Source organism: Armigeres subalbatus, chromosome 2, assembly GCF_024139115.2.
Source record: "Armigeres subalbatus isolate Guangzhou_Male chromosome 2, GZ_Asu_2, whole genome shotgun sequence".
NCBI lineage: Eukaryota > Metazoa > Arthropoda > Insecta > Diptera > Culicidae > Armigeres > Armigeres subalbatus.
In genome coordinates this window covers 400932908-400955681 of record NC_085140.1, presented here as the reverse complement: position 1 = coordinate 400955681, position 22774 = coordinate 400932908, and the positions used below count along the sequence as shown (strand labels likewise).

Here is a 22774-nt window from a genome sequence, read left to right as displayed (position 1 = left end):
GGAGATCTAGATCTCGATTGGGTGTGAGCCAATGTTGCTGAAAATTTGACCAGAGCTCAGATATAACTTGAATTTTACCACACCTGACTTTCGACCATATTGATTCATAGGGTAAACAATTATTGCGGGAATCCCAAAATGAATTTTTTGGCAAAAATTTATTTTTTAAATACACCCGATTCTTTTTTTACACGGGGGATGCGTTCCGTGTAAAAAAAGTTTTATGATTTCTCGACGAATCATGCAAAATGGAGCAACTTTGCAAAAAATTTGTATGGGATTTTTTTTACACGGCCGTGTAAAAAAAAATCCGTGTGAAAACAGAATCGGGTGTATCTTGAATTCTATAGGTTGTAAACTGATGACTTATTCAGCAAAAACGCGTATTTTGGCAATACAAAAAAATTTGCGGAATATACTTGTACACTAAGAGTTGTAGTTTTCAAGATATTTTAAAATCAATTTTTTGACAAAAAAAATCGTTTTAGTATTACCGCGATAACTTTTTACCCTATGAATTAATATGGTCGAAACCTAGGTGTGGTAAAATTCAAGTTATATCTGAGCTCTGGTCAAATGTTCAGAAAAATTGGTTCACACGCAATCGAGATCTAGATCTCCAAAGTTGACCATTTTGTATGAATAACGGCAAGTGGGCTTTTTATTATGCAGGTCACTGTACGTCTGGTATATATTCCGGCCCTGGATCATGACTAAAAGGGGCTATTTTGCCCCATTTTTCTCTTAAAAATGCATTTTTCCTTGACAGCTACTCTTTAAAACCAATTGCGGCTTACTACTCCTATGTTTTCTGATGCTATTTTAGTAAAGATTAAGTATGGTATATATAACGACCTCAAATCATGACTGCAAGTGGCTGTTTTGCCCCATTTACCTCTAAAAACATATATTTTCTATGGAAGCTATAGTTAAAAGCTGATTGCGGCCAACTACTCCTATGTTTCCTAGTGTAAATTTTGTAGATAATACGTCTGGTATATATTCTGGCCCTGGATAGTGACTGGAAGTGGCTGTTTTGCCCCACTTTCCTCAAAAAAATGCATATTTTCTATGACAGCTTTGATTTAAAATTTGTGCGACTAACCAATTCTATTTTTTCTTATGATAATTGAGTGGAAAATAAGTATGATACATATTCCTGCCCTATATTACGACTGGAAGTAACTGTTTTGCCCCATTTTCCACTAAAAATGCATTTATTCAATGCAGCTACTCTTTAAAACCATTTGCTACTAACTTTTGTTTTTGTTTTCTTATGCTAAATTTGTACAGAATACATATGTTATACGTTCCGGATCTAGATCGAAACTGAAAGTGGTTGTTTTGCCCCATTTTCCTCTACAAAATGCATTTTCCTATGACAGCAACCATTTAAAACCAATTGCGACTATTTATTTCTATGTTTCCTGATGGTAATTGAGTAGAGAATACCTACACTCAGGAAAATGGCTCTTACAATTTTCATAAGACCAATCTTATGAAAACATTTCATAAGAATGGAATTATGAAAATCATAAGACCTTGTTTTGACAACTTCTGGATTTATATTGGCCATCCAGCGGAATATTTTCTTGAGGCCTTGATAGGCGTGTGATGTAATCACGCGCCTCCTAATCTCGACGTCCACGGTTCGAATCCGGGTTACATTTTTTTTACATATATTCAAAATATTTCCATAAGAAAAACTTATGAAAATCAACACATTTTCTCATGTCGCAATTTCAAAAGAGTATCTTATTATGTTCATACGACCCGTTTTCTCAGTCTATGGTATATATGCATGCCTGATCATGACTGGATTTCGCTGATTTGCCCCATTCTTCTCTATAAAATCATTTTACTATGACAGATAATATTCTTTCCAAAGGGTCTGATATTTCCCACCAGTAAGCATTTCAAGATGCTTCTGGAAAACCGTTCCTGTTGAAATGGACACAGTAAACCTAATTCTCTCGGGTTAAATTTACACGTATAGGGTTATATGGGTTATATATGGATGCCCTGACAGAATATCTCACCAGCTGGAAGATCTGTATCAACGCGGCGAAGACTCAGGTCATCATTTTCCCCCACTCCAAATCCCCTAAACGTGTTCCACCTGGGGACTGTAAAATCATCCTCAATGGCACGACTGTGGAATGGGTCAATGAGGCCGACTACCTTGGCTTGACCCTCGACAGCAAGCTTATTTTCAGGCAACAGGTTGACAAAACTGTGACAAAGTGTAACGTTTTGTTGAAACTACTGTACCCTTTGATCAACCGCCGGTCGTCATTGTCCCTGAAAAATAAGCTTGCTGTCTACAAGCAAATCATCCTCCCTGTGATCGAATACGGCATGCCGGTCTGGGAGAGCTGTGCTAAAACCCACCACCTCAAACTTCAACGGGTCCAAAACAAATTCCTGAGGATGATCCTCAACACCACTCCCAGTACAAGAACATCCGAGGTCCACCGTCTGGCCGGGATAAAAACCTTACATGAGCGCTTTGGTGAGTGTAAAGAAAAGTTTAGGGTCCGTTGCTTGCATTCGGATCAGGCCCCAATTAGGGCGCTAGTTCCAATCTAGGTTATCAAATTTTTATTGTAAATATTAGTGTACATAGTAGTTAGGTTATCAAATTTTACAAACAAATCAATGCCTCCTAAAGGCTAAATTGCCAAACTAAAAAACTTTTTAAATTCATAAACTAGAGTAAAACTGTGAAAACATAGAACTAAAGCTGAAGGGCCAACTGGCCAAACACTTACCATGTTAAATTTTAAGAAAATACCTGGAAATAAACATGAATTTATTGAAAAAAAAAAAAAATGATAGGGTTATAAAGCAACCTCTCACACCATCTAAACACTACAAAACAATACAATTTACTATATCTCTGCAACTACCGTTTTGCCTTTCTCGTACAACGAAGTTGTACCGAAAGGCTATCATTTCACTCCGAAAACGAACTTTTGATAGAAGCGTCTGAGACCCATAGTGTTATATACCAATCGACTCAGCTCGACAAACTGAGCACATGTCTGTCTGTCCGTGTGTATGTGTGTATGTATGTGTGTGCACAAAATCTATAAAAAACATTAGACAACTTTTCGTATAGTAATCCTTCACCGATTTTCTCGCAACAACGACAAGGGACAAAGCCTTGTTGATAACGATCGGTCATTGCGTTTAAAAGTTATGAAAAAATGGTACATCGGACCATATAAGCCCCATATAAGGTTGGTGTCTTAACTAAATGCGAGAAAGGCACCACCAACGCTAGGTGGATTAATCTTTTTTTTTATGTTTTACAACTTTGCCTTTGCCACCAAAGCTCTTTGCGTAAAATAAAAAAAATAGTATCGCAGCGCCACCTATGCGTCAAAAATACTAACTAATAATCAACACTGAGTTTATTTTTTTTTTGAATACGAAATTATTCCAAAGACACCAACTCAAAATTACGCATCACCTAAGGTGTTTTGTCGTGCTAGCTTCGCCCTGTGGCCCAGCCCAATATGGTATGTGATCGAACAAGACCCCGTTGTGCAACACTATGCATGAGAAGACCCCGTACTGTGTCTCGATGAATATTTTCTCAGGATGGCATCTCATGGTGCCGCACATATTCTCCTAATTGAGCTTCAATTCATGCTCAAGTTTCATGAGACGCGCCTCATGGTAAGTTACCCTGCTGGACAAGAGTTAAGAAGTCGCATGTTCCTATTCGTGCCCGTTATTTCGCGCTAAGAGTCGAAAATTTGCTTCCATTACTCAAGCAAATTTAACAGATTCTCAAACATGAGAATAAATATTTTTTCATCCTCAAGAAAAAAGGAATGCTCATTTTATTATACAAAGCAGCGTTACAAAATTCTGTCTACTTGCATGTTTCGTACTGCTGAATTAGTTCGCCAGATGTCTTAATTTCTTAATTTCGATTAATACACCTTAACACTACCTTTTAACCTACATCTAAACAGATAACACTGAATCAACAATTTGACGCCACAATACACGGGTTGAGGCCGCATCTCTCCATCCTCGAATACGCCCCACGCTCGCCAAGTCGTTCTGCACCTGGTCTGCCCATCTCGCTCGCTGCGCTCCACGTCGTCTCGTACTTGCCGGATCGGAAGCGAACACCATCTTTGCAGGGTTGCTGTCCAGCATTCTTGCAACATGCCCTGCCCATCGTACCCGTCCGGCTTTAGCTACCTTCTGGATACTGGGTTCGCCGTAGAGCTGGGCGAGCTCATGGTTCATTCTTCGCCGCCACACACCGTCTTCTTGCACACCGCCAAAGATGGTCCTAAGCACCCGTCTCTCGAATACTCCGAGTGCTTGCAAGTCCTCCTCGAGCATTGTCCATGGTTCATGTCCGTAGAGGACAACCGGTCTTATTAGCGTCTTGTACATGACACATTTGGTGCGGTGGCGAATCTTTTTTGACCGCAGTTTCTTCTGGAGCCCGTAGTAGGCCCGACTTCCACAGATGATGCGCCTTCGTATTTCACGACTGACATTGTTATCAGCCGTTAGCAAGGATCCGAGGTAGACGAATTCCTCGACCACCTCGAAGGTATCCCCGTCTATCGTAACACTGCTTCCCAGGCGGGCCCTGTCGCGCTATGTTCCGCCCACAAGCATGTACTTTGTCTTTGAGGCATTCACCACCAGTCCAACTTTTGTTGCTTCACGTTTCAGGCGGGTGTACAGTTCTGCCACCTTTGCAAATGTTCGGCCGACAATGTCCATGTCATCCGCGAAACAAATAAATTGACTGGATCTGTTGAAAATCGTACACCGGCTGTTACACCCGGCTCTCCGCATGACACCTTCTAGCGCAATGTTGAACAACAGGCACGAAAGTCCATCACCTTGTCTTAGTCCCCGGCGCGATTCGAACGAACTGGAGTGTTCGCCCGAAATCTTCACACAGTTTTGCACACCATCCACCGTTACTTTGATCAGTCTGGTAAGCTTCCCAGGGAAGCTGTTCTCGTCCATAATTTTCCATAGCTCTACGCGGTCTATACCCTAGCAGCACACATGCTTCACATAGGTTGCTGCAACTCATATGTGACCAGATTTAGTCACAATCAAGTTGCTGCAACCATTTTTGTCTGACTTGTGCTGCTCGGGTACTGTCGTATGCCGCCTTGAAATCAACGAACAGATGGTGCGTTGGGACCTTGTATTCACGGCATTTTTGAAGGATTTGCCGTACAGTAAAGATCTGGTCCGTTGTCGAGCGGCCGTCAACGAAGCCGGCTTGATAACTTCCCACGAACTCATTCACTAATGGTGACAGACGACGGAAGATGATCTGGGATATCACTTTGTAGGCGGCATTAAGAATGGTGATCGCTCGAAAGTTCTCACACTCCAGTTTGTCGCCTTTCTTGTAGATGGGGCATATAACCCCTTCCTTCCTCCGGTAGCTGTTCGGTTTCCCAGATTCTGACTATCAGTTTGTGCAGGCAAGTGGCCAGCTTTTCCGGGCCCATATTGATGAGCTCAGCTCCGATACCATCCTTACCAGCTGCTTTATTGGTCTTTAGCTTTTGGATGGCATCCTTAACTTCCCTCAAGGTGGGGGCTGGTTGGCTTCCATCGTCCGCTGAACTGACGTAGTCATCTCCTCCGCTGCCTTGACTTTCACTGCCTGTACTCTCAGCGCCATTCAAATGATCCTCGTAGTGCTGCTTCCACCTTTCGATCACCACACGTTCGTCCGTCAAGATGCTCCCATCCTTATCCCGGCACATTTCGGCTCGCGGCACGAAGCCTTTGCGGGATGCGTTAACTTCTGGTAGAACTTGCGTGTTTCTTGAGAACGGCACAGCTGTTCCATCTCCTCGCACTCCGCTTCTTCCAGGCGGCGTTTCTTCTCTCTCCGCTTCCGTCTATAACGTTCCACGTTCTGCCGAGTACCTTGCTGCAGCGCGACCGCCCACGCTGCGTCCTTCTCCTCCAGAATCTGTCTGCACTCTTCGTCGAACCAATCGTTCCGTCGACTTCGTCCCATATGCCCGACGTTGTTCTTCGCTGCGTCGTTAATGGCTGCTTTAACTGTATTCCAGCAGTCCTCAAGAGGGGTCCCATCGAGCTCACCCTCTTCCGGCAACGCTGCCTCGAGATGCTGCGCGTATGCAGTGGCGACATCAGGTTGCTTCAGTCGCTCTAGGTCGTACCGCGGCAGTCGTCGGTACCGAACATTGTTGATGACGGATAGTTTTAGGCGCAGTTTAACCATCACCAGATAGTGGTAAGAGTCGATGTTAGCGCCACGATATGTCCTGACGTCGATAATGTCGGAGAGGTGCCATCCATCAATCAAAACGTGGTCGATTTGTGATTCTGTCTGCAGTAGTGATCTCCAGGTGTACCGATACGGGAGGCTGTGTTGGAAGTAGGTGCTGCGAATGGCCATATTCTTGGAGGCGGCGAAATCAATTAGTCGTAGGCCGTTTTCGTTCGTCAGCCGGTGTGCGCTGAACTTCCCAATAGTCGGTCTAAACTCCTCCTCTTGGCCAACCTGAGCGTTCAAATCTCCTATGATGATTTTGACGTCGTGGCTTGGGCAGCTCACGTTCCAGCTGCGCGTAGAATGCGTCCTTATCATCATCAGTGCTTCCGGAGTGTGGGCTATGGACGTTGATTATGCTGAAGTTGAAGAACCGGCCTTTAATCCTCAACCTGCACATTCTCTCGTTGATCGGCCACCACCCGATCACGCGCCTTTGCATGCCGCCCATCACTATGAAAGCTGTTCCCAGCTCGTGTGTGTTGCCGCAGTTCTGGTAGATGGTATGATTACCTTTAAACGTTCACACCATTGATGCCTTCCAACAAACCTCCTGCAGCGCTACGATGCCGAATCCACGGTCCTTGAGCACATCGGCGAGTATGCGTGTGCTCCCGATGAAGTTGAGAGATTTGCAGTTCCACGAACCGAGTTTCCAATCGCTAGTCCCTTTTCGTCGCAGTGGTCTTCGCCGATGGTTCCGGTCCGTACTCTCTTGTTGATTGTTCGTTGCTTATGATTTTTTAAAGGCTGGCTTGCAGGGCCTGACACCAAACCCCTAAATTTCCGGAGGACCATTCCTCCTTATTTCCGGTGGACCATGGTGCACAGTTTCACTTAGAGTCCTCGCTGGCACTCGGACGATGATCAGCCGCCCTAACATGGAGAACATACGCTGTTGTGAGCCGATCCTGACATGGAGAATAGACGCTCAATAAGATTTGCACCTCCGGAGAGGAGCAAACCCCCCCTTCCCTGTCAGCATAAGACCATAGTTCCCACCGGGGTTGGTTACCCGATCTTCCCTAAGGTTGCTCGTATCCCGGCCAGCACCGCGGGGAGGTAGGGATAGGAGTTGCTGGGTAAGAGGCTAGGGACCGCGAGATGGGGTCTATTTTATTCCTTCAGGTACGCGAAGTACCAATGGTACGTTTTACCCAGCATTTGCCGTGCCCAATGGACCCCTTAACGACCGAAATTTACTTCAGTTACTCCGCTAGTGTGAGCTTATATACGTATTATGGTCCCCCAATTTAATTTGCATGTTCCATTCCCACATGCTCCTTGTGCCTATTATGAATCCTCCATTGTGTGCCAGTAATGGACCCTTTAGCATATTTCCATTTACAAATTAGTTAATATAACTAAATTCCTGCTTTCCTGTTTATAACAAATGTATGGAACTGCTGTCCTGTAACATGAAGCCACTCCACCCGACGGAAGTTTGCAGAAAATAGCCGATTTCGGCGTTTAATTTGGGGTTTTGTTCAGGGGGTCCATTATACTAGCACTGACTCTCTAGATTAAATTTGGACATTTCGGATAAAATTAATATATTTCCGTGTAAATTGCTGAAACTGTTACCAGATTATCACTCACATTGTTCTCTTTTGGTTTTATTCTCCATTCATCATGATTCTCTTAAGCTAGGGTCTATTATGGAAGCCGAGCCGATCAGTCTCACTGGTGATGAACCTCGAGGGAAAATTGAATGATTCAACCTCCACAACAGAGCCCCGTATTTTAAACGTCGTTAAAAGCAGTTCACCACAGATTGTTTGCTCTAAATTTTCCTAAATTAGTTTCATCTTGCTACCTCACATTACCAACAAAGTTTCAGTGTTTTTTTTTGTTGGCCAACAATAGAAATCTGCCTTCCATATATATAAATACGTTTTCATAAAAATGTTTGCTTTTCTTCATTTTTTAGACACTACCCTTGATTGAAACAGTAAAAAGTCATCTTGGAGTTGGTAAACATTTTGTACTGAGATTCCTTAACCGAACAAAAGTTATGGAACCAATTCATGTCGAGGAGAAAACTTTAACATAACACATACCTACTCAATACCATGTTCAACTAATTGATTGCACTAATGTTCAACAACTTATTCCTCCATCTAAGTTTGTGCTTATTGATTTTGCACCTCGTGGGTTAGAAATTTACTATGGCTCTAAATTACATTGATGAACTTTCGATATACGGAGTTTTATTTTTTCCTTCAAGTATGAGCTATTGCCAAAGAACTATGTTTATATGTAGTTTGCTCCGGATCCTTCGATATGTAATGACTGTTTAACTGCTAATGTCTCTGCCTTGTTTGGTTTGTGTTGAATGATTCAATATTTGTCTTTATGCCGACGTGTTACATGTATATGGCTAAGGGTTCATTTTTTCACTCTATATAATTCTTCAGAATGTTTACATCTCTTACAAATTTACTTTTTCTTAGTTATTTTTGCTCAGATGAGGAAGGAAACATCTCGGGAGGGTGTGTTTTTCTGCTCGGTGGAATGTTTTCTCTTAGAGATTTCACAAAGTTTGACTTTGCCCGTTAGTTGAGAACTGATATTTATGTCTTAATGATTAGAATAAATAATCGTTAATCGTAGATGGTAGTATTTCAAGTGGTTCTAAAGTTGGTGCTTCCAACAGGGTACATGATAGGTAATGATAGGGGCGATACCAAAATGTCTTATAAGTTCATTGTCTTCATTTGAGTTGAGTAAAACTTAGTTTACGGCAGTCTTGTCATTTTTTATTTGCAATATTGCACATATTTGCACAACACAACATAAAAGTTAGAAATGGAAAATAACTTATCACAAAATCGACTATTTGTTATTCGAAAAAACTATAAAAACTCATCAAAAAATGATTATTATTATGTGCACGTTGCGTGCACCTTCGCCTTTCACATGGATTATTATTCATACAGTTTTGTTGTTTTTATTCTTAGATTTTCCTAATCATTACTTACGTTCTAGAGTAGCACAACTATTAGTGTTATTCCTTTCTTTTTTGTTACTGACTAGTTCAACTATAAAGCTAGCATTTGAGTGTTATTCGTTCTGCAATGGGACATTTTGGTCGACGAGATATGCAAAATAGCAAACATTAACATTTTTTGGCAACGTCGTATTTTAATATATTTTTTGAGTAACGAAATCTTGAAAATATAAGTCAAACATTATTTCCGTGAAGCTCGAAATAGACACCTCATTTGCGACAAATTACGTAAAATGTCAAAAAATAAATATTTTTTTAATTGGTTTGATTTTTTTATGCCTGTCACGATTATTTCACTGGTCGATTGAATAAAAACACAAAAATAAGATATAAGCTATGTGCAGTGTTGTCCTACACTCAGGGCAAAAAAATCTGCTCTTTGATTTTACTCTATCTAAACTGGAGTGTTTTCACTGGAGTGTATTTTCAGCGCGCGCGCTCCTGTGGCTCTGAAGTGCATTTTTTTCACAGTTTGCCATGACATTTAGAAAATTCAAATATCCTTCTATTAGTTAAACTTACTTAGTTGAGACTATAAAATCGTTTACATGGAGTAAAATCAAAGAGCAGAATTGTTTGCCTTGAGTGTAGGACAACACTGGCTATGTGTAGTTCAAAGTTTAATAAGGATGATTATAAGAACTTAACAGTAACGTTACAAACATTTTTAATATCGGTGGTCAGTGGAGAGTAAGTAGATTAAGTTTTATGGATGCGATAATGGTTGCTTAAATATTTGAAAAAAAAAGTTATGAGAAAGCTCAAATAAGCACTGTCAGCAAAGCTGGGTGCTTGGCAAGCAATTTCTCATGCTGGGTGGGTTTTTAATTTAGAAACACATGTTATTTTTTATTCATTCGTCATATTTTTTATCCATATCCATTTTGAAAGTTTTTGGAAATTGGACTGCTTGGTAGTTAGCTCACAGGTTGACAGCTTGACCGATAGTAAAAACAAGTTAGGGATATCAATACGTGAAATTATTAAGTTTTTCGAAATTGATTCAAAATAGTTCCCGTGCACCAAAACTAATGAAATTTTAGACTAATTTTAATATCTCTAAAAAGCAAATTATCGTACTGGCTAGATTCTGAATACCGAAATTAGCATAATGAGTATTTTGTATTGTCTGCATCTACAGAGTAAATAAAAAAAAACTTTAAAGATTGTTAAATATGTGCAACTAACTATCCTCGGTGACCAAAATGTCCTGATTGGGTCTCGTCTTATTTGCCTATGGTTTACCCGCAAAAGCCTTCTAATTGCTAACCTCTATTAGAGCATCTTTCTCTCCTTCGCTAAAATGATTTGCGTTGGTGCTATTCTTATCATCAAGGAGTGGCGTTTTCGCATCCGCCTCTTCGGTTTCCCCATTGAAGAGCACCGTCACACCACTGCTGTTCGATATTAGGTCACTCGCATTCACCACGGTGGTACTGTTAGTCTGTAACGGTTGCTGCTGTTCTGCAGGCTGTTGTTGGTGGTGTTCATTCGAAGTTACCGTATTCGATGTACTGCTTACCTTCATCTCAACGTATTCTTGGTTGAGGCGAACGCTGTTCGGGCTGGTGGTGCTGGAAGACACCGACGTGATTTGGTGAGCAGGTGATTCGATAGCTAGTGCCGGTGGAGATTCTTTGGGTTCGTCGACTTCCTGGACTGTTTCCATCGTGGTCACCGGAAGTATTGGGGAAGCATTTTTCGGGATTTTTCCCTGCAGATAGTAAGTCATCAGCTGACCCTTACCCTTAACTGCTACTAACCCTCGCTGCTCGAAAGTGTAGCCGAATGTTTGTAGAATATGGCAGGTTTCTTCCGTAACCTACAAAGTAATAAGATGTTTCATTGACACAAGGAAGATGTTATGTATCCATACCTGAATCGCTCCCGCTTTTCCAGTACTTTCCATTCGAGACGCTACGTTAACTGTGTTGCCCCATATATCGTAATGCGGTTTACGGGCACCAATAACTCCTGCCGTTATTGGACCATGGTTAACACCCATCTTTAGCACAAAATGATTGAATGATTGTTCATTGATTCCCTGGAGTGCCTTTTTCAGTTCCAGGGCAAATTCGACAAGTAGTGCTAAGTGTGCCCATCGTACCGAAATGGAGTCCTCCGGTTTGACGATTCGTGACGGATTTAGTCCGCTAGCTGCCATGTAGGTCGACCCGATTGTCTTAATTTTGATTACATCTTGGAATTGAGGCAATTCGAGGAGCTGATAAAGAAGTTAATTATTTTATAATCATGTTTTCAACAACACATATTATTGAGCAAACATTCCCACCTACCGCATCAAAGTCCGATATCACTTCGTTTAGGAAACGTAAACACTCCAACCCCTGATTGTTGACCGTTTCCTCCGAGTAAAAGTCTGAAAAATTTGGCATGCTGGCAAACAGGACTCCCACCTCGGCGTAGCTCTGAGAGTACAAATCGTCGTGCGATCGCTTTCGGTTGCCCATGAAATGCTCCGCCACGTGCATCGGCAGAACGTTGTACACAAGGGCCTCATTCCGCCGGCGCATGTCGCTGGCCCGTTCCTTCTGGTCACTGACTTCGGTTTTCCACATGAAAATCACCCGGTCAACCTTATCGATCTGTAGAGGAGCAGATTTACAGTCGGCGTCTCGCACTCGTTTTTTTTTCAACACATATAGAATTTTGATACTTACATGCCGTGCCAGAAGCGAAAGTGCTATCGTTACCGCCATCAACAACGCCGATAGAGTGTATCGCAAGGGAAATCTGCAAGAATGGGGAAGTGTTAATTGGACTGTGTAAGAGAGAAGGTAATGAAAATTGAACAGGATCCTATGAAACTTTTCACATTGTCCACAAAATTAGCATTGGAATATGTGAAACTGGAATCAGTAAAAATGAAATTATTTACACATTCATTATCTCAAAATCCTCGTTCCGGAATGCCTCATCCAGATGAAATATGTTGATGTAACAATGAATTGCTGCGTCCAAATTAAAGTATTAAGAGAATGTTGGAAAAACATTAATGTTGTTTAGTTTTAGGGACAAATAGAGTAAATGGAAACGCTTATGTACACAATTCCCTTAATTCGTGACAATTCAAAACTAGATAAATCAGGGAGGCTCGTTCGCCTAGGTTGTTATCTAGGGTTGTTATTCAACACGGTCATCCATACGTGGAGCCCCAGTGATTTGCTAAATTTTTCGTAGGATTCAACGCAGACAGCGTCTGCAATATTCGGAGATCAGCGCAATATCATCAACGTTCCGAAGCATTCTGATCAAGGATATCCAGGTTGCTAACAGGATTTCAACAGTTTCTTGTTTTTTAAACGGTTCCCAAGTAAAACCATTGTCTTTCGTTCAGTTGAATCGTCCAATTTCTAGTACAGAATTATATTTTATCTCAATTTAAAAGTGTTGTCCTGAGAGTGGTAGAACTTGTCGGTAGGTTTTTTCTAAGCCCAAATTTGAAAAAGTGACGTATACGCAAACATTCAACATACCAGATTTCTCCGAAAGCGTGATGAAAACTATTCGTTCCACTAGAATTGCAATAATGGAAATAATGTATGTTTCGCCAGATAACGTCAATATGATGGCTGAATATATCTCATGTTTCTATTTCTATATTTTAAATTCAGGAGATTTAAATTCATTTTGAGAAATTTTCTGCGCTCAATACTTGGTGCTGTGATAAAAAATGGTGAATGGCACAGACGCATTAACCTCTAGTTGTACCAAGTGTACAAAAATGCAGTTATCAGCAGGCTGATGAAAAACGACAGATTACAGTGGGCTGGACATGTAGTGCGTATGTCGGAAGAGAGATCCGCCAAAATCATGTCTGGCAGAGAACCTGGAAGAAGACGTCGGCTCCGTGGTAGACCCCGCTATCGCTGGCTGTGTGCAATCGAGGAAGATGCGCGTGCGGACGGCGTGCAGAGAGACTGGGACTGGCGGCTCAAGAATGAGCGAGCTCCAGCAAGACATTACATTCGGTTTTGCTCCGGACAACACGGCGTGTACGACCATCATAGCTAGCAAGATTGGGAAATTTCCTGCATAATGAACGCCGTATCGAGTATCTTATAAATCAAGTCACCAAATAGGGCAAGTCTGCCTCGTCTGTGATTCCAGATAACAGGGGTTTGAGTAAGTTACCATCAGCGTGTGATTACATATTAACACTACAGCGAGTCAAGCCATGACGGTGAGCAGCAAGCCATGACTCGGCCTTTTCTCGTCAGATTTCCGCGGCGTGCACAAGCACTCACGGAGCGCTGCCGTCATTGCATTTTGGGCCACACACTTTGGCGATTCTGCCCGGTTATTTTTTGAATCCTGACGCTGATTCCAAAATGTGAGTTGAATTCAAGTGATAATGTGCAAAGTATAAAATATGTTATGGCCAATAAAAGATGGTTTGTATTGCTACACCGTTGACCACTGGAACATGGATTGTGGTTTGGAAAATCACAAAGCGCGCCTGGAAGACAGCTGGAAAATTGGTTGTGGTTTACACAGATAGAAAAATCCACTGAAATTTACGCCAAAAATAATGCACATAAATGGAACGCCAATATTAACGTAATTCCATGCGGGATATTGCCTAAATGTATACAATATTTGACGTGAATCATCAATATTTCATGCAACTTGTAAGCAAACTTGTTAGGAAGGGCACCATTTCAGCGTAGAAAAGCGTAAATTTCCACATCTCAAGTTTTACGCGCTCTTTACTTTTCATAATTTTTTTCTGTGTAGAACAGCGGTTCTCAACCTGGGGTACATGTACCCCTGAAGGTACGTTTGCTGGCCCCAGGGGGTACCTCGGACAAAAATGCGTAATGGCGGATGTATTACAATTGAGGGGATCAAACGCAAAGGGGTGTAAATGTCAAACACTTAGTTTTGAGAAAAATGTGTGCAAAGTTTTTCAATATTTTTTCGTTTCATACAAATTGTGTTGAGGTTTAAAAAAATACTAATTTTCTATGATTTTCCAAATTTATTATAAACAACGTACAAGCTATATCAAAATATGTATAGCCGCAAAGCGCTAAAACCAAAGCAGTTTTTCCTAAAGTCAACTGAAATTTGGCCAAAATGTCAAAATGTTGAATAATATTATTCTGAACAAAAATATAGAATCTAATGGTTTGGAATCCTTTACTTGAGATACATGAAGGTTTTTTTTCGCAAAGCACTTTCAAGAGGCTCGGAAGCCTCCTTTCAAGAGGCTCGAAAGCCTCCTTTCAAGAGGCTCGAAAGCCTCCTTTCAAGAGGCTCGAAAGCCTCCTTTCAAGAGGCTCGAAAGCCTCCTTTCAAGAGGCTCGAAAGCCTCCTTTCAAGAGGCTCGAAAGCCTCCTTTCAAGAGGCTCGAAGGCTCCCTTTCAAGAGGCCTCGAAAGCCTCCTTTCAAGAGACCTCGAAAGCCTCCTTTCAAGAGGCTCAGGCCTCCTTTCAAGAGGCTCAGGAAGCCTCCTTCAAGAGGCTCAGCCTCCTTTCAAGAGGCCTCGAAGCCTCCTTCAAGAGGCTCAGGCCTCCTTTCAAGAGGCTCAGAAGCCTCCTTTCAAGAGGCCCGGAAGCCTCCTTCAAGAGGCTCAGGCCTCCTTTCAAGAGGCTCAGAAGCCTCCTTTCAAGAGGCTCAGAAGCCTCCTTCAAGAGCTCAGAAGCCTCCTTTCAAGAGGCTCAGCCTCCTTTCAAGAGGCTCGGAAGCCTCCTTTCAAGAGGCTCAGGAAGCCTCCTTTCAAGAGGCCCAGAAGCCTCCTTTCAAGAGGCTCAGAAGCCTCCTTTCAAGAGGCTCAGGAAGCCTCCTTTCAAGAGGCTCCAAGCCTCCTTTCAAGAGGCTCAGAAGCCTCCTTTCAAGAGGCTCAGGCCTCCTTCAAGAGGCTCAGAAGCCTCCTTTCAAGAGGCTCAGAAGCCTCCTTTCAAGAGGCTCGAAGCCTCCTTTCAAGAGGCTCAGGAAGCCTCCTTCAAGAGGCCTCAGAAGCCTCCTTTCAAGAGGCTCAGCCTCCTTTCAAGAGGCTCAGAAGCCTCCTTTCAAGAGGCTGGAAGCCTCCTTTCAAGAGGCTCAGAAGCCTCCTTTCAAGAGGCTCAGGCCTCCTTTCAAGAGCTCAGCCTCCTTTCAAGAGGCCCGGAAGCCTCCTTTCAAGAGGCTCAAGCCTCCTTCAAGAGGCTCAGAAGCCTCCTTTCAAGAGGCTCAGGCCTCCTTTCAAGAGGCCCGGAAGCCTCCCTTTCAAGAGGCCTGGAAGCCTCCTTTCAAGAGGCTCAGAAGCCTCCTTTCAAGAGGCCTCAGGCCTCCTTTCAAGAGGCTCAGAGCCTCCTTTCAAGAGGCCTGGAAGCCTCCTTTCAAGAGGCTCAGAAGCCTCCTTTCAAGAGGCTCAGAGCCTCCTTTCAAGAGGCTAGGAAGCCTCCTTTCAAGAGGCTCAGAAGCCTCCTTTCAAGAGGCTCGGAAGCCTCCTTTCAAGAGGCTCGGAAGCCTCCTTTCAAGAGGCTCGGAAGCCTCCTTTCAAGAGGCTCGGAAGCCTCCTTTCAAGAGGCTCGGAAGCCTCCTTTCAAGAGGCTCGGAAGCCTCCTTTCAAGAGGCTCGGAAGCCTCCTTTCAAGAGGCTCAGGAAGCCTCCTTCAAGAGGCTCAGAAGCCTCCTTTCAAGAGGCCTCAGAAGCCTCCTTTCAAGAGGCTCAGAAGCCTCCTTTCAGAGGCTCAGAGCCTCCTTTCAAGAGGCTCGGAAGCCTCCTTTCAAGAGGCTCAGGCCTCCTTTCAAGAGGCTCGGAAGCCTCCTTTCAAGAGGCTCAGAAGCCTCCTTTCAAGAGGCTCGGAAGCCTCCTTTCAAGAGGCTCAAGCCTCCTTTCAAGAGGCTCGGAAGCCTCCTTTCAAGAGCTCTGGAAGCCTCCTTTCAAGAGCTCAGCCTCCTTTCAAGAGGCTCAAGCCTCCTTTCAAGAGGCTCAGAAGCCTCCTTTCAAGAGGCTCAGAAGCCTCCTTCAAGAGGCTCAAGCCTCCTTTCAAGAGCTCAGAAGCCTCCTTTCAAGAGGCTCAAGCCTCCTTTCAAGAGGCCTCAGAAGCCTCCTTTCAAGAGGCTCAGAAGCCTCCTTTCAAGAGGCTCAGAAGCCTCCTTTCAAGAGGCTCGGAAGCCTCCTTTCAAGAGGCTCAGAGCCTCCTTTCAAGAGGCTCGGAAGCCTCCTTTCAAGAGGCCTGGAAGCCTCCTTTCAAGAGGCCTCAAGCCTCTCCTTTCAAGAGGCCTGGAAGCCTCCTTTCAAGAGGCTCAGCCTCCTTTCAAGAGGCTCAAGCCTCCTTTCAAGAGGCTCAGGAAGCCTCCTTTCAAGAGGCTCAGAGCCTCCTTTCAAGAGGTTCAGAAGCCTCCTTTCAAGAGGCTAGTAAGCCTCCTTTCAAGAGGCTAGTAAGCCTCCTTTCAAGAGGCTCGGAAGCCTCCTTTCAAGAGGCTCGGAAGCCTCCTTTCAAGAGGCTCGGAAGCCTCCTTTCAAGAGGCTCGGAAGCCTCCTTTCAAGAGGCTCAGAAGCCTCCTTTCAAGAAGCTCGTGAGCCTCCTTTCAAGAGGCCAGGAAGCCTCCTTTCTAGAGGCTCGGAAGCCTTCTTTCAAGAGGCTCGGCAACCTCCTTTGAAGAGGCTCGGTGGCCTCCTATCAAGCGGCTCGGCAGCCTCCTTTAAAGAGGCTCAAAAGCCTCCTTTCAAGAAGCTCTAAAGGCTCCTTTCAAGAGGCTCAGAAGCCTCCTTTCAAGAGGCTCGGAAACCTCTTTTCAAGAGATTTCGAAGCCTCCTCTCAAGAGGCTCGGAAACCTCCTTTCAAGAGGCTCAGAGCCTCCTTTCAGAGGCTCAGAAACCTCCTTTCAAGAGGCTCAAGCCTCCTTTCAAGAGGCTCGGAAGCCTCCTTTCAAGAGGCTCGGAAGCCTCCTTTCAAGAGGCTCGGAAGCCTCCTTTCAAGAGGCTCGGAAGCCTCCTCTCAAGAGGCTCGGAAGCCTCCTTTCAAGAGGCTCGGAAGCCTCCTTTCAAGAGGCTTGGAATCCGCCTCTTAAGAGGCCTTTCAAGAGGTTCGGAAGTTTTTTTTTTCAAGAGTCTCGGAAGCTTCTTATTAGGAGGCTCGAAAACCTACTATCGGGAGGCTTGGAAGCCTTATTTCAAGAGCCTCGGAAGCCTCCAAAATTCCTCAAAGTCTTGTAGGAAGTACATTCAAAGTTAATTGCCTATATGCCGGGTATTAAGCCACCCGGAGTGGAAATTAATTACTATGTCTGAAACTTGATTATGCATATGTACAACATGTGATAGATTTTAGTTCGGAAAAGGTATTGGGGGGTAACCGCCCCTTCGGTGGGGTTTGATCCCGACCCCAGTTCGCATGACAGGTGCTTTCCCTACTAAGCTACGAAGGGACCTCCGTCGTCCACCGCAGCTTAGCGGTACTGATGAAACCAAATTCCCAGCACCAGGTACCAGCCGATCTCTCGCAATACATTTTCAGAACTAACTCTCTCAAATGTATTTTTGTACATCATGTCAACCAAGTAGGATGAGTATTTAGTATTGTCCGGCTCCTACACACTTGCTTCATCAGCAACGGCGCTCAATGAAGTAGGGTTGTGTGAGGTTGTGCCAGTTTGGTCGTCAGATCCCAACACGACCACACAAGCGAAGAGAGATCGCTACTCGAGATCAGTACATTCAAAGTTAATTGCCTATATGCCGGGTATTAAGCCACCCGGAGTGGAAATTAATTACTATGTCTGAAACTTGATTATGCATATGTACAACATGTGATAGATTTTAGTTCGGAAAAGGTATTGGAGGGTAACCGCCCTTCGGTGGGGTTTGATCCCGACCCCAGTTCGCATGACAGGTGCTTTCCCTACTAAGCTACGAAGGACCTCCGTCGTCCACCGCAGCTTAGCGGGTACTGATGAAACCAAATTCCCAGCACCAGGTACCAGCCGATCTCTCGCAATACATTTCAGAACTCTCTCAAATGTATTCACACCACCACACACTTGCTTCATCAGATCTCAATGAAGTTACATTTGGTCGTCAGAAACACGATCTCGAGATTCTCTCAAAGTTAATTTATTGGGTACCACGGGTGAAATTAATTACTATGTCAAATTGATTATGCATATGTACAACATGAGCCCTACTTCATTGAGCGCCGTTGCTGATCAAGTGCTCCGGACAATACTAAATACTCATCAGCAACGGCGTGTACTCAATGAAGTTAGGGTTCTGAAATGTGCGAGTTACCTGGTGCTGGGAATTTGGTTTCATCAGTACCCACAAGCTGAGTGGACGACGGAGGTCCTTCGTAGCTTAGTAGGGAAAGCACCTGTCATGCGAACTGGGGTCGTGGGATCAAACCCCACCGAAGGGGCGGTTACCCTCCAATACCTTTTCCGAACTAAAATCTATCACATGTTGTACATATGCATAATCAAGTTTCAGACATAGTAATTAATTTCCACTCCGGGTGGCTTAATACCCGGCATATAGGCAATTAACTTTGAATGTACTGATCTCGAGTGGCGATCTCTTCGCTTGTGTGGTCGTGTTGGGATCTGACGACCAAACTGGCACAACCTCACACAACCCTACTTCATTGAGCGCCGTTGCTGATGAAGCAAGTGTGTAGGAGCCGGACAATACTAAATACTCATCCTACTTGGTTGACATGATGTGTACAAAATACATTTGAGAGAGTTAGTTCTGAAAATGTATTGCGAGAGATCGGCTGGTACCTGGTGCTGGGAATTTGGTTTCATCAGTACCCGCTAAGCTGCGGTGGACGACGGAGGTCCTTCGTAGCTTAGTAGGGAAAGCACCTGTCATGCGAACTGGGGTCGGGATCAAACCCCACCGAAGGGGCGGTTACCTCCAATACCTTTTCCGAACTAAAATCTATCACATGTTGGACATATGCATAATCAAGTTTCAGACATAGAAATTGATGTCCACCCCGGGTGGCTTAATACCCGGCATATAGGCAATTAACTTTGAATGTACTGATCTCGAGTGGCGATCTCTCTTCGCTTGTGTGGTCGTGTTGGGATCTGACGACCAAACTGGCACAACCTCACACAACCCTACTTCATTGAGCGCCGTTGCTGATGAAGCAAGTGTGTAGGAGCCGGACAATACTAAATACTCATCCTACTTGGTTGACATGATGTGTACAAAAATACATTTGAGAGAGTTAGTTCTGAAAATGTATTGCGAGAGATCGGCTGGTACCTGGTGCTGGGAATTTGGTTTCATCAGTACCCGCTAAGCTGCGGTGGACGACGGAGGTCCTTCGTAGCTTAGTAGGGAAAGCACCTGTCATGCGAACTGGGGTCGTGGGATCAAACCCCACCGAAGGGCGGTTACCCTCCATTTCCTTTTCCGAACTAAAATCTATCACATGTTGTACATATGCATAATCAAGTTTCAGACTTGTAGGAAGCTTATTCTATAAATTTGTCTAGTCAGTCTAGTCTAGTCTACACATACACAACGAATACATCTATCACAAATTGCGTCTGGAATACCGCTGGAAAATTGGTTGTGGTTTGGAAAATCACAAATCGTGTCTGGAAAAAGGTTTGTGAAAGTGTGTCTGAAAGACCGATGGAAAATGGTTTGGAACATCACAAAGGGCGTCTGAAAGATCGTTGGAAATGGTTTGTGGTGAGGAAAATCGCAAAGCGTGTCTGAAAGACCGCCGAAAAATGGATTGTGGTTTAAAAAATCACAACGCGGGCTTGGAAGACCGCTGGAAATGGTTTGTGGCGTGGAAAATCACAAAGCGCGTCTGGAAAGCATCTGAAAAATGGTTTGTGAAAGCTTGTCTGGATGGCCGTTGAAAAATGGATTGTGGTTTGAAAAATCACAAAGCGCGTCTAGACGACCGCTGGAAAATGGTTAGTGGTTTGGAACGCCACGAGGTGCGTCTGGCAGACTGTCGAGTAAAGGTTGGCGGTCTAGAAAATCCCAAGGTGAGTCCTGGCAGAATAGAGTTTGGTTCAAATAAGATTAATTTGATATTTATACACTTGGCGGCTTTAGTGTACATGAGTCTACCAGATGAGCTAGTTCTAACGAAATATGAGAGATATGAAAAACTTTCGTATGCTACAAAGCTGTTTGGAAGGCAAACTATATTATCTTGAAGTTTATTTTGGAATTCACTGACTTAGTAGTCATAGCTGAATTACCCGTTGGATCAGATATCCGAAATTCAAGAAGGGCAGTCGCGCCGTCGCGCTGCATCAAGGGACCCGTCCGAACGTGGAACGCTATAGACGGAAACGGAGACACAGACAGCAAACCCGTCCCGATCAGGAATGCATAACAAAATTATAACTCAATTCTATCAATTGTTGTTATTTAAAACACCGTGTGTTATAATTAGATAATTCGATAAAAATATGTCTTCGACCGGTTTTTTCATATCAAAATTATAACAACATTAGTTATGAATACCCAAGTAACAATCTCAATGCTTCGAAGATTTATGCTAGTTTTATAGAGGTTTTATCACGGCATATAGAAATGCTTAAAGTTTTATTTTGGTTTTATTCAGTTGTCATTTAATTAGATCCGCAAGAGTACTTGAGAACTACGTTTTGAATTCCAATATAAAACCACAGCTCTTTAGGTTTTATAATGCTCCTGTGTTCCTCCTCAGAGCTAAAAAATGGAACTGACATAAAGCCAGCAGTTAAGTTATATGTTGGTTTGGATCAAGACTTATAAAAGCTGCCAAGCTTCGTAGAGTTCTGTATAAAGCCCACATATAACCTTTACTCCTGAAAAAGACCTGCATAGGAATACGAAGCTTGAAACTACTACTATGGATAGAAACTAAATTTAAGGGGGGCCCGTAGCGTAGTTGGCTACACGTTCGCCTTATAAGCGAATGGTCATGGGTTCGATTCCCAGCCCCCCCACCAAACCCTCGTCAGTCGCCGGATCCGCAGCCTATACGGTGGCGTTTGGGGTACGCGCCTTACCGTGGCGGCTGCCTGATGACGACTGACAACTTGTTCTTCTCGGAGGATTCCTCCAACGTTACCCGGATGAAATGGCAACCGAACAATGCAACGATCATTGGATACTCGACATGGACAAACGGACACAATGGACCCGCGACAAGACAAACTGGCAACAACAATAACGAATAATGGATATCTAAAAATAGATTCTGTGTGGATTCTGTACAGCAGAATACCATAGTAGATCATGGCACAGTAGCGGTTAAGAACACAGAGTGCCTACCAAATAAATATATGAATAAAAAAAAAGAAACTAAATTTTCAGCACAAATTGTTTGACCCACGGAAGTATTTTCATTTCGCTTTCAGTCGGAAATGAAAAAAAACATTAGCAGTTTTTTCTATGTCGTGAATTATGTAGGGGAACTGTTCCGATCTCCATCTCACTCACTGAAAATACATTCATCTTATCGAGAAGTAAAGAAATACGGCACCAATTTCTTCGCTTCTTTTTGTCAACATTCGAACTCCTGCTGAAAAAAATCACAGATCAAATACCTTTCCATTGCTCTGCTTTCAAAGGGATTAACATCGGAGCCATGAGTTGAAATCTAGGAGCAGTTCCCTTATATATTTAAGTCGTTAAAAAAACTGTTCAAATAGCATTTGCTCATGAGGGGTATGAAAATATGTATTTAATCCATACATGCTTTGCAAATTTAACACGAGTAAAACACTTTTATTGTACGAAATATACCATTTAACAATTGCCACTACATGCTTTTTAATTGATATACTTATTTTTAAAAGTACTTGCATTCGAAGCCGAGGGCAGAAAAAGTTTGTTTATGATTTTTTTTATATCTCTCTACATTGTCATGTTGTCATTTGTCATTATATATAAAACTATCAAGCTTTAGGTTTGACCAAGATAAAACTTGCTAGTCGTAACATGGTCTTGAAAAAGGCCATGATAAAACCTCTAGGTGTTTGAAATGCCCAGATAGGGCCAGTTCAGGAGTGATGGTTATATAGAGGCATTTTTTATGCAATCAAAGTTTTATTCGAAAAAATGTCGCCGATATGAAAAAAATAATGAATTTCATAATCGAAATATCATGCAAATTTCTGTTTCACCTTTTAAACGGTAAAATTGGACATCCTAATAAGTTTTAGGAACAATGCTTTGATTATTTGATCAACAAAAGTGGTTATTCATTGAAATTATTTTTAAAGATAATTAACTAAGGCAATTAATTAAACTTGAAAAATTCTAAATAATAACAAATTAACGAAGCGCATTGTTAAAATACTGATTATTTATCATAATTTCACCATGAAAAATCCCTGGCATGCCTTCAAACATGCTTAGAACACTCAAAGCCAGATATGAACTTTTATTGAACTGGCCGATAATAATTCTTTTATTTTTGTTGTTGACATGTAATCCATGTATTTATTGCAGGAAGGCAAGCATATTTTTTT

General features: G+C 43.0%; 1 protein-coding gene across 17 annotated transcripts in view; it reads right to left on the bottom strand.

The window, feature by feature from the left end:
* Positions 1 to 9727: 9727 nt before the first annotated feature.
* The window catches only part of LOC134213289 (adenylate cyclase type 3), a 149327-nt gene continuing 136280 nt past the window's right edge, over positions 9728 to 22774 (bottom strand). For all 17 annotated transcript variants that reach the window (XM_062692200.1, XM_062692203.1, XM_062692204.1 and 14 more), the window contains 5 exons: positions 12223 to 12295; positions 12005 to 12077; positions 11621 to 11929; positions 11200 to 11547; positions 9728 to 11145 (listed from right to left, as the gene is read on the bottom strand). In XM_062692200.1, coding sequence (XP_062548184.1) covers positions 10582 to 11145; positions 11200 to 11547; positions 11621 to 11929; positions 12005 to 12077; positions 12223 to 12295 — 1367 coding nt within the window. In that variant the 3' untranslated portion in view covers positions 9728 to 10581. The remainder of the gene's footprint in view (positions 11146 to 11199; positions 11548 to 11620; positions 11930 to 12004; positions 12078 to 12222; positions 12296 to 22774) is intronic.